General features: G+C 44.2%; 1 protein-coding gene across 1 annotated transcript in view; it reads left to right on the top strand.

Moving 5' to 3' along the window:
* C8H17orf64 (chromosome 8 C17orf64 homolog) overlaps positions 1-10,879 on the top strand; it is a 61,239-nt gene extending 50,360 nt beyond the window's left edge. The window contains exons 5-7 of the mRNA XM_029611628.1: positions 2,602-2,789; positions 3,174-3,298; positions 10,579-10,879. Coding sequence (XP_029467488.1) covers positions 2,602-2,789; positions 3,174-3,298; positions 10,579-10,625 — 360 coding nt within the window. The 3' untranslated portion in view covers positions 10,626-10,879. The remainder of the gene's footprint in view (positions 1-2,601; positions 2,790-3,173; positions 3,299-10,578) is intronic.
* The last annotated feature ends 1,789 nt before the right edge of the window (positions 10,880-12,668 follow it).

Here is a 12,668-nt window from a genome sequence, read left to right as displayed (position 1 = left end):
GTTATGGATGCACATCCAAAACGTGCATCCAATCGTGTGTTACGCCGTGCGCTGGCCACAGCACACAGAATTGCATCGGCCAGATTGTGAGATAATTGCCTCCCGTCATAATTGAAGCTCAGGTATTCTACTCTAGGCAAGGGCCATCTGTCACTCTCCTGTTTTCCCTACTCCTTTCCAGTCCTCTCCCATTGTGTGCAGCCACTAGAGCTTGTCTCTTTTATTTTCCCCCCACATCCTCTTCTGCATGCAGTGAACTGAACTTTCAGGACTGGTGGAAAAAAGGAGACAGCTCCTTTTAGAGATACCTCCAGTAGATGTCACCCAGTTCAGGGTCACCATCAAACCGGCACATGGCTCTCTGCGTACCACAGCAGCAGCACTCCCTCCCCCTTCCTGCCTGAAGGATGGGAGTCTCTCAGATGAGTTATCAAACCAAGCCTTTGCCTTTATTTCCAGTCTGCTGACTAAGGAAAGGAAGGTAAAAGAGAAGTGCTGAACAAAACAGGAAAAGAAAAGACAAGTCTTTACAGGAAGCCGCTAATCACAGACAAATCTAGTTGGATAACTACATAATTAAATTTATTGCAAAACTGAAAGCATGCGCGGAAACTTACAGGACAATTAATTGTTAGTGCAATCGACAGGTGACGTTGTCATAATCATCTCAGGGTGTGACCTGCTGCCTGTGCCACCCGCACTACAACACTCCCATTAACCTTATATTATAAATACAGAGGGACACCTTTGCTCACGCTTCCAGTACTTGTGTTGATTGACCTAATCTGCATGTAATCACATTCCTTAAGAAACTAAAAGGAAAAAAAAATGTTTCATTGGTATTCCGCAGTTAGAGCTAAACCATGGTCGATAATCACATTTTGGGATTACCCAAATGACAGCAGTACAACACTTTGTGTGGACAGTGTTCAGAGTGTTTTACCTGCATTAATCAGCTGCCCAAAAGGTTGTCCCCCTCCAATGGGCCATTTTAAAGCGCGGCATTGGTGGAGAAGGAGCAAGTGAAGTTTGCTCCTGTCCCAGTTAGCTTGGATGAGGTAAGTTAAGGGGGATTGGGAGGAGCTTTTTTATCCAGATCTGGAACATTTAGTTGGCACAGGATAGGGTGGGAGTGCGGGGGCGGGTGGTCAGTTTTCAATGCACACTATTGAAAAATAGCACATACTGAAACAAAGTAATTTAAAAATGAATGAAATTAACTCCTCCACCAACAAAACCCTCCCTGCACACCATAGCACAGAAACACATTCCCTTCCCACAAACCCACGAGTTCATACTCTGGAAAGCAAGTTTCAATTTCTTTCTCTCATATACCCACATGCACAAAGTCTGATCCCCTCTCTCTCACACAAACACACAAAGCTTCCCTCTTCTGCAAAGCTGCATCTCTCTCTCTCGCATATATACAAAGTGTCACTCTTATTCACATACACACACGCATTTTGGAAATTTATGCTTGGTATAAAAACTATCTTTGTAAATTTTGAGCAGTCCTGGCAGATGATCTTTCCAATCTTGTTTATTTCTTTGTTCCTTGTGGGTCCCAAAATATATCAATATACTTCCAAAGAATATTGGTATTTTATTTATTATCAGAGGTCCTCTACAGAGGTGGCTAACCCCGCTCCCTGAGAGCCACAAACATGTCAAGTTTTCAGGATATCCACAATGAACATGCATGAGAGAGATTTGCATGCACTGCCTCCATTGTAATCAAATCCCTCTCATGCACATTCATTATGGATATCCTGAAAACCTGGCCTGTTTCTGGCTCTTGAGAACCAGAGTTAGCCACCCCTGCTCCTGCACCTTGGTATGCCACATTAAGCTGGCCCCTTGAAATGAAAGCAACCTATGAGCCATGTTATCCCCTCCTAGACTGAAGATAAAAGATTTCTGAACGAGTGGCATCTGGTCTGGAAATCAGAGCCCCATTAAAGCCTTATCCTCCTGCCAATAATTCACCAGGAAAGGACCAGCTAATATTTATTCACTAGTTTTGTCTTTGACTCAGGTTCTTATGAATGCTATTGCCAGCAGAGCTCTGGGCCCAGATGGTTATAAAGCTGTTTAGGAAAGAAGTAATGGCATTATTATTTGTAAGAGCTTATGTATGAATTTTATGTAATCAGTTATGTACTGGATGATAGCTATTGTTATCTGCTCTGACCACTCTACCTTTGGAAGTAAGGAAAACCAAAATTTTATAAATAAATATAATAGTTTGTCCACACTGAATAAGCAGAAAGGGAAAAGAAAGTACCCCAATATATTAAGCACAAACAGGATTATTTATTGAAAAATCCAGGTCATCCATTGTCTGGCATGAGGAAGGTTGTATGCAACATAATCATCAGCAGATAGTAATGGCATGAATTCTTTTAAAATATAGATTCATATATATTTTAATTTGGTTTTGTCTTGTGAGCACCTGTAACATTTTTACATTTTGTATTATTTTATTTTATATTTCTTTTTTTTGCCCTCATCTCTTGAGCCAGCCTCTCTCTGATTGGTGTAAGGGTCAGTGCTGTTAAAGGCTTTTTTTTTCAGCACTCTGTGCTACTGATTCTATTTCAGATGGCTTACTATGCTTCAGAAACCCTGGAATCCATCTTTCTTCCTGGAAGCACTGACCTGATGCAGCTTTATCGTGCCTGGGGTCTGCATGGAGACATCATGCATATGAAAGAGAAGTTAAACAAGGTGCAGAGCTCCTCTCAGCGAGATCTTCAGAGTGAGCAGCAGGAAGGAATCAAGAGTAATAGGTACACAACATACCCCTTCAGCAGTGGGAGCTGGCCATAGAGAACTACTGGGCTCAGGGATTAGTTGGTTTCTTGTCTCCTATCAATCTTCTTTTGGCTGGCTCGCTTCTATATGTGTCCAAAGCTGGATTTTATAATAAAGTGAGAAGCTGCTCTAGCAAGATAGTCTCTGCCTCGATTTAGAGGGGAGGACAGTATATATTGTTGCATTGTAGCCTCGATCAGGCCTGAGGATACTACCTTTAGAGAACTATGAGTTGGCTTTAGTTTTTGTGGTATTCACATTCCTTCAAAAGGATTAACACATAGCATGACATTTTTAGGACCCTAGACGAGCCTGTCATCTCCTGACCACCTTTTTGTTTCCCTCCCATGCCTCAATAGCTGCAACCACAGTGACGGATGGGAGGCTTCATCTAAGGCACGCCGCTCACGAGAGAAAGGTAGTGCTGAAGTCCTGCCCTGCTGCTATTCTCAAAGCTTAGGTACATCAGGGTCACACGATGCAGGTCAGCAAGACCCCGCGTTTACTGGGCAGGCTGTATCCACCAATTATTTTCACTGTGCTTTATTTTATTTTGTTTCAGGGCTTTTGGGGGGAGGTTTTCAGTTCATTTAATTTTTTTTCTTTTCATTGTCTTTTTTTTGTGTGCATAATTTGCAATTTGTGAATGTAAGTTGCAACTGGTGGATGCAAAATTCATGAGAAATAGTGTACCAGTTGTGCACACAAAACAGAAAATGAAATGGAATGGAAATAAAAATGAATTTCTTTGGTAGCTTTTTTTTTTTTTTTTTTTGGTAACACAAAACGAAAGCACCTGTTTTGTTGTAGTTTTCATGTCATCTCATAATGAATGCACATCCTTAGTCAAAACTACATTGAGCCACACGTGGCTCTCTGGGCCAATGGCTCTCAGGCTGCCACCAGTTTATCATGAGGGGATACTTCTGTACCTCCATACAACAAAACGGAGCCAGCCTCAGGCTTATCAGTGCCATTTTGAAAGATTAACTTGGTGGGGCAAGAGGGCCTGGGGATCTCTCCTGCCCACTTTGGCCTTCAGCAGCTATAGAAAGGGTTAAGATGGGTTTGGAAAATGGGGATAATGGGGAACTTACTTTCTTTTTTCTTTTTAATTTGGCGATGGTAGGGGTTTTCCACAGGACAAGGGCTGGTGGCTGACATGGAAAACAAAACTGAACAAAGGAGAAATTGCTGCTTACCTGATAATTTCCTTTCCTTTAGTGAAGGGCAGGCCAGTCCCAATGAGTGGGTTATGCACCTCTGCCAGCAGATGGAGCAAAAGTTGACGTCATAGTATCGCCCCAACATCAGCCCGCCAGCATTCTCTGGAAAAGCCAAACTGTGGACAAAACTGATTTTTACTTGAACATTATTAGCAATAGGGAACCATTCATGCTTTTTCAACCAATAGGAACACTGAGCTCAGCCAAAAGAAAGAAGATATCTAGCAAACTAAGGCCTAAAGAAGCCACATCAGTTTTCAATGAAAAGCAGAAATCATATGCTGCATAGCTCACCCAAAGAAAGGCTAACCACAAATTCAAATATTGGCAGCCGAGGGCAGGTCTGGGATTCATCTCCCCTTACTAAAGGAAAGGAAATTATCAGGTAAGTAGTAATTTCTCCTTCCTTAGCATTTGGGCAGGTCAAGCCCAACGAGTGGGATTGTACCAAAGCTAATCTCAAAAATGGCCAGGAGGCTGCCAGCAATCCAGTCAATAACCGCCCATGCAAACGCGGCATCCTCCCCAGCCCTAACATCAAAGTGGTAATGCTTGGAGAAGGTGTGCAAAGATGAACATACCGCTGCTCAGCAAATTTCAGCAAGTGACAACAAAGTTCCACCCACAATACCGCCTGAGCCCTTATGAAATGCAGTCTAATCTGTTTCGGAAAGGCAACCCCAGCAGTCACATAGGCTGCTGGAATGACTTCCTTAACCCAGCAGGCAATTGTTGCCTGCGTTGCCGGTGCTCCCTGCTTACCTCCACCATGAAGCACAAACAGGCGATCAGACTTCTGAACAGCCTTAGTCATCTCCAAGCACCACAATAAATGACGCTTGATGTCCAAGGAACATAAAAGGCGGTACTCAGCTTCATCTCTTTCCCTGTCCAAGGCAAGCAGAGAAATGCACTGATTCAAATGAAACTCCGAAACCATTTTGGGCAAAAAGGAGAGCACAGTCCAAAGTAGAACCACATTCGGAGTCATACAGAGAAAAGGCTCATAGCAGGAAAAAGCCTACAGCTCAGAGACCTGACTTGCCAAACAGATTGCTACTAGAAAAATTGTCTTCAAAGGAAGCAACCACAAGGAATGAGTATGCAGCAGTCAAAAAGTTGGCCCTGCCAAAAATTCGAGGACCAAGTTAAGGTCCCACAGAGCATTGGAAGGTATAACAGGGGCGCAAAGGTGCTTAACTCCCTGCAAGAAACGTGACATGTCCAGATGAAAAGACAAAGGCCCTTCATTGACTCTCCCCTATAAGGAGCCAGGACTGCAAATCCTTAAGCACACCATCTTGTAAAAATTCCAGAATAAAAGGAATATCCACCTTGAGCGGTTGAGCACACCTCGTTCAGAACAGCAGGCCTAAAAAAACCTCCAAATTCTAACATAGGCTAGAGAAGTAGAACATTTCTGGGTCTGAAGAGGAGTGAAAATTACCGCAAGCAAAAAAACTCACTTCAACAACCGAGCCCTTTCAATGGCCAAACCATAAGACAGAATCGACCCATATTCTCATGCAGAATGGGCCCCTGATGTAACAGAATCATCTGAGATGGTAGCCTGAGGGACTGCCCACCAGAAGCCCAATCCAAAGCCACTAAAAGGAGTGTTGGTTTGACTTGGAACCTTCTGAACCAGTCTGCCCACCAGAGGCCAGGGTGGAAATGTATACAGAAGGGTGCTGCGTGGCCACTCCTGAACAAGAGCATCGATGCCCATCACTTTTGTGTCCCGCCTGCGAATGAAGAAGCATGGAACCTTCACATTGTTGAAGTTCATCAACAGGTCTAGATCTGGTAGGCCCCAGCAGTTCATCAGGAGCTGAAAGGCCTCATCCATCAGCTCCCATTCTCCTGGGTCTAAGTTTCTCCTGCTAAGGAAATTGGGTCTGATATTGTCCTTTCTGGCAATGTGAGGTGGATATGCTTATGAGAAGCTGCTCCGCCCACACCATGAGCACATATATCTCCTCTGACACCTGTTGACTCTTGGTTCCACCCTGATGATTGATGTAAATCACCATTGTCGCATTGTCAGACATTATTCGAACCGCCCAAGCTTCTATCCACTCAGCAAGCACATTAACCGAACTGCTCATGCCTTCAGCCTGTTGATGTTCCACTGCCGCTCTACTGCATTCCAGCACCCTTGTACCACTAACTCCTGACAGTAAGCCCCCCCTCCCAGCCCCAGAGGTTCGCATCTATTGTGAGCACTAACCAATCCAGTGTCTTCAGGGAAACTCCCTTCCTGAGATGATTCACCTGTAACCAACAGTCCAACAGGGACCTCACCTTTAACAGCAGGAGCAGCCTCACCACATAGTTCTGCGATTGTGGACTCCATTGGGAGAGCAATGCATGCTGAAGAGGGCACATATGTGCCCTTGCCCAGGGAACCACTTCCAATGCGGTAGCCATCAACCCCAGGACCTGCAGATAAGACCACATAATCAGATGAACAGAGTTCTGCAGGGATCAAACTTGCATCATCAACATGCGGATCCAAAACTCTGGTAGAAATACTCTATCCTGCCTTGTGTTTGAACTGAACCCAGAGATACTCCAGGGTATGAAATGGCTGCAAATTGCTCTTGGCCAGATTTACTACCCAGCCTAGCTCTCGTAGTACGGACACCACCCTGCAGGAATTACGAAAACTCCCTTGCATGTCCTTAGCTCAAATCAACCAGTCGTCCAGATAGTGGTGAACTAGAATGCCCTCCTTGCAGAGGACCTCTGCTACCATCACCATGACCTTGGAAAAGGTCCTGGGCGCCATGGCTAGCCCAAAAGGCAAAGCCTGAAACTGGTAATGATGATCCAGATTAGCAAACCATAGAACCGCTAATGTTCCTGTCAGATAGGAATATGTAGATACGCCTCCATCAGATCTAGAGACATTAGGTACTCCCCCCTGCTTGTACTGCCATCATGACAGATTGCACTATTTCCATCCTGAAATGCGTGATTCGTAAATGTTGGTTGATGCCCTTCAGATCCAGTATAGGCCGAAACAACCCTTCCTTCTTGGGCATGATAAAATAAATGGAATAATGGCCTGTATTTCACTGCAGTTCGGGAACAGGAATCACCACATTCAGGTTCAACAACCTTTGTAGCATCACTTCCACTTCTACCCTCTTCTGAGGGGAGTTGCAAGGGGAGACCATAAAAGCATTCAGAGGAATGAAATGAAGCTTGTGAGCATACCTGAGAACTCATTGATCTGAAATAATCTGGACCCACCCATGATAAAATTGGGATAGGTGACCACCTATCTTCTAAACCACCAGGTGAGCCTGCAAACCTTCATTGGGAAAACAGAAGAGCTCCACCTCTGGAGCCCACATTCTTTCAAGGTCCTCGGGGTGAAAGGACTGAGACCTGTGGAAGGGCCGGGACCTCTGGGAAGAACCTCAACTATAAAGACCGAAAATAGCCGTAGTCTTGAGAGTGGCCACCCACCTGAAAAGACTTGGCCATAGGTTTCTTGTCCTCTGGCAAATGAGGGATCTGGGTCTCTCCCCATTTACTTGCCAGTTTTTTCTAATTTACTGCCAAATAAAAGTGAACCCTTGAAGGGTAGCTTGGTAATATTGTCCTTTGAGATAGTATCTGCCAACCAGTTGTACAGCCACAAGTGCCACCACCTGGCTGCAATAATCAAAGCAGCTCCTCTGGCAGCTGTGAACCAAGTCACAGCCCACATCAGCTAAGAAGGCAGTCCCTGGTTCTATCTTAGGTCCAAGACCGGACACAGAGCTAGCAGAATCTTTTCAAAGACAAGATAGCCCGAGCTACCAAAGCACAAGAAGAAGCAATTTGTAAGTTCATCATCAGTGCCTCAAAGGCTTGCTTCAGGATAGCCTTACTCCTTCTATCCTGAGCATCCTTCAATGCCACACCTCTATCTACCGGGACAGTGGTATGTTTTGTGACAGAACACACCAAGGCATCCACCTTAGGGAAGTGCAACTGCTCTCTGGCCTGCGGATCCAAGGGATATAAACCCACCAAGATACATCCTCTTTTAAAGGATGCTTCTGGCACACTCCATTCCAGATCAATCAATTCCTGGATTGCATCCAGGAGTGGAAAGAAACAAGAAATCATGTGTACAGTGACCAAAATGGGTTCCTCCTTCTTCATTCTCAAGGAGTCAGACCCAGCCACTCCAAGGGTCTTCAAGGTCTGAGAGATCAAGCTTGGCAACTATGAAAGAAATAGAAAAGAATTCTATAAGGCTCCAAATCTGGGGGAATTTCCCCTTCCTCACTGTGAGAGCCACCACTATCATCATCAGTATCTTGATCCACCTGCATTCGAGTTTTGTCAAACTGCACTGCTCCACAGCACTTGACTGTGGAGACAGGCAGAAGAGCAGCCTGCACACATGAATCTACATTAACAAGCAGTGCCGACTCAGAAGACTGCCCCTGTAGAAATATCTGCAATCCCTGGAAGAATTCTACCCAGGAAAAGGACGGGCCCCATAGGCCCAAAGCTGACATCCTGAGATCAAGTGTCTCCTGACAACTCGGTCCATGGATCAACTGAGGGAGAGGACACCCCCCATCATGCCACTTTCAGTCCCACTCCCCAGAGACCAAGGAGATGGACCATCATTAGCAAAATCAGAAGGAGGTAAATCTCCCCAAGCATCCAGGCAGCACTGACATAGGTTTAAACACAGCTCCAGCTGAATGGCTGATGTGGCATGCAGCACAAATGGATAAGCGCTTAGGGCCAGATTTTAAAAGGGTTACTCGCATAAGTTATGCGCGTAACCCTCTTAAAAGGCCCCTGCGCACGCTGAGCCTATTTTGCATAGGCTCGGCGGCATGCGTAAGTCCCGGGGCTTTGCAAAGGGGGCGTGTCGGGTGGGCGGCGTGAATTTCGGGGCGGGAGGCATGTCGGGGGCATGGGCGAGGCCTCCGGACCAGCCCCTGGGTCGGGTGATGGCGCGCCAGCAGCCTGCTGGCGCGCACAGATTTACACCTGCCTCTGGCAGGTGTAAATCTGCCAACAATGGTAGGGGGGGGGTTTTAGATAGGGCCGGGGGGGGTGGGTTAGGGGAAGGGAGGGGAAGGTGAGGGGAGGCGGAAGGAAAGTTCTCTCCGAGGCTGCTCTGATTTCAGAGCGGCCTCGGAGGGAACAGGCAGTGCACGCCGGGCTCGGCACACAGGTTGCACAAATGTGCACCCCCTTGCAAGCGCCGACCCCGGATTTTATAAGATACGCGCGTATCTTATAAAATCCAGCGTACTTTTGTGTGCGCGCTGTTTTTGAAAATGTACCCCTTAGGCTTCTTCACTGCAGGTGCCATGGTTGTAAGCTTACAGAATGGTAAAAGCTTGCACCTAGATTACACACGCATAGAACCCATGCCCAAAATGGATGCACACAAAAAATGTGCACGTAAGCATACGGGCCTAGGCCGCAAGTGCAACTGGGCGCCTAGTACCAAAACCAAAAAAGACAAAAGTTGAGTACACAACTGGGCGCACAGGTGCGTACCAAAAGCCCACAGCAAAAAACGCAAAATCACCTCATGGCCTACCATGCGCCAAAAGGAGAGAAGCCTGGGAACGGGGCCTAACCAAACAGCTGCTCAACCCACCATGCCTGCACCACCTCACCTCACTGAACTCCACAGAGACATGAGTGGGACAACGGACACTGAGGTAACAGACCCTTTTTCTCCTGCTTTTCTCTTTTTTTTTTTTTTTTTTTTTTTTAGTAAAAAACTTTTACCTGAGCTGAACTCTCCTTGGCTGAGAGCAGGATTGGGTCCTGGCTAAGTTGGGAGAGGGTAAACCCTTCACCCCCAAGTCTCTCTAGGCCTGCAACTGCTATTGAAATTTTTGGTTCATGCCAGTCAAGGCTACTGGACTGAGGACACTCTACTGCAGGAGGGAGCACATGGTATCACCTCAGGAGGCAAGCATTGCTATATAGACATCTCATCTTTCCACCGTCTCTTTTGGATTCCTTTTTTTTTTTTTTTTTTTTTTACTCACAGGCAATCCCCCAGAGGGAAATGTATGTCCAACATCTGTTGGAAATGGAGAATACTTGCAGGCTGATGTCAAGGCAGGACTATATGGCCATGTCAGCTGTTGCTTCATCTCCATCTGCTGGCAGTGGTGCATAACCCACTTGTTGGAACTGACCTGCCCAAATGCTAAGGAAATTCCATTTGTTTGTTTGTTTGTTTTTTCATTTTGTTTTCGATATGAGGAACAAATTTCATTGCCAATTCCTGTTTCATTTCAAAAGAAAGCACATCCCTACTTGCTGGAGGCGTTGTCATTTAGAATAATTTCTCATCACTTCCCCTTAGTGTAAATCTGTGCTTTCCTTTGAGCTTGGCTTTGCCACTTTATTGTACTGCTTTAGTCCAAGCAGTGTTTAATAACTCTGGCATGGTGCATTAGTAACACACGTGCAATGTTCTGTTCACTACAATGACGAGAGAATTCCTAACTAATATCCCTCCTGCTGCTTCTTCATGCTAACTTCTTAGGTCCTGCAAATGAAGTTCCAGAAGCAAAACAGAGGAAACCCCATTAGCAAATCACACCCAAGACCCAGCAGAGAAAACTGCTTCTCGTTTGGAGAAAAAGGGATCAGTCCCACAGGAAAGTTTTATAAACATTTTAAAGCCAATCTGTGTCAGTACAATTAATGAATTAGCTGGCACCTGAAACGTTTTGCCCACAGAACAGAACTTAAAAAAGAAAAAAAAAAAAAAAAAAAGAACTGGTCTTCACAAGTTATACACTTCTGAAATGGAAATATAGTTTTGGAATAAAATAATACCCTGCCTATTGAAAAAGGTGTGCAAGTTTGTAGCATTGATGAGATCTGGATAACAGTCAAGTTGTAATTAGGGGCCACACTGATGCCTCGGGGTGAAGAAAAGCTTTAGTCTTGCCGACGCTGCTAAATTAGTGCCAGGTGCAAGAGACTTTTAAATGAAAAAGAGCTAACTACCTCTACTCAACTTCTAGTATCAGCGCTTGGTGCAATAGGCTTTTTAAAACAATTTGCAGCCATCCAACACCTGGTAATGGAGCAGTGTTCTAACCTACGGTGGAGAGAAAAGGCTTGATTGCAATTCTTTTTTTTTTTTTCTGACATTGGAACTGGTTCAGACTGATTCAAACTGTACTTGCCCTGTTCAAGCATCCAGGGTGCAGTTTATGCTCCTTTAATTAAACTCTGCATGTTTTTGTTAATGAAGGAAAGTTATTTTTGTTCCTCACTCAGGGCAGAGTATTACAGCTACCAAGTCACTGAAGCCTTGACAAACTGCTTTTAGAGAATCTTAGGGTAATTGTAGGGTTTAAAAAAAAATGCACTTTTAATTATACTACCATTTTATTCCCTTGATAGCATCAATGATCTTCTGGTCAAAATATGAAATGGTAAGCAGGGGGGGGGGGGGAGAAAGACTATTGTTTATTTTATTTACAAACATTTGATATTCCGCTTTGTGCCAGATTTGGTCTCAAAGTGGATTACAGAAATTAAGAATTAAACAGGTTAAACTGTTTTTTTATTTATTTATAAAATTTGTGAATCACTTTCCAGGTTTTACAATAAAATCTTCCAAAAGCCATGTACAACAAAGTTTAAAACAAAACACAAAATAAAAATCAGTAAAACAATACATAAAATACCATTATGAAAAAACACTTCAGAGACAAAGCATATATTCCTACAAGAGCATGGGGTGGAGGTGCTGAAATAATTTAAGTAGATGAATCCAATTAGTATGACTTCTGAGACCTGGTTATGGTTTGCTTTTTAGAGGTTTCAAAATTTTGAAATGTGCTATTCACTATTGTCCATGTCATGGGAGCTGTCCAGACTTTGGTGCTGAACAGTAGCAAACTGCAGTTTAATAAACTATATATTTTATTGGTTATGCTGGTTTTTCCCCTTTATTTTTTAAATTGATTTTAAATAGTTTACATACAAACCCAGCCACTAACTATAATTGTCACAGAACTTTGATCACAATTGAAACCTTCTCTGTGGCTTCAATCATTATGTACGAGTGTTTTTTTGAAAGTATTATCTCTGCTTTATCACTGATTCAAACCACAATTCCAGCAGATCACAGACTGTGTTCATAATTTAAAAAAAACCCAACTTTTTTTTGCCTCACATCCTTTATATACATTCTTTTTCTCATTGCCACTTAGCTGGTGCCTCCTTTGACTTTCAGTCCATTGCTTTGGTTATTGTAAGGACCGTGCTGCTCCATTACAAGGGTTAATCCATTTTTATAGGTAACTTTTTCATTTCCTTTATTTGTAACCTATAATCTATGCCAGGTGCTGAGCAGTGTTTTAGCTGTGTCCCTTCTTCCTCCCTTTTCATCCATGTAATTGGTTGCCCTTTGAAGCAGCCTAGAGCGAAAAGGAAAAGGGAGAACAATTGATTTCTTCTCTGTGCCATATTCACCCCCTCCCCTACTGTGGGGAGTGGAGGGGGTGAAATTGGAGCAGCTAGTTGTAGGCAGCATCGAAGGCAGAAGAGCAATTATTTTCACTGCTGCTGTGCCCCTTCTAATCTCACCTCAACAAGGGGTTGCATACTAGGTAG

Source organism: Rhinatrema bivittatum, chromosome 8 (assembly GCF_901001135.1).
Source record: "Rhinatrema bivittatum chromosome 8, aRhiBiv1.1, whole genome shotgun sequence".
Lineage (NCBI taxonomy): Eukaryota > Metazoa > Chordata > Amphibia > Gymnophiona > Rhinatrematidae > Rhinatrema > Rhinatrema bivittatum.
Note: the sequence above shows the minus strand (reverse complement) of the source record. Positions and strands in the feature narration are given on the sequence as shown.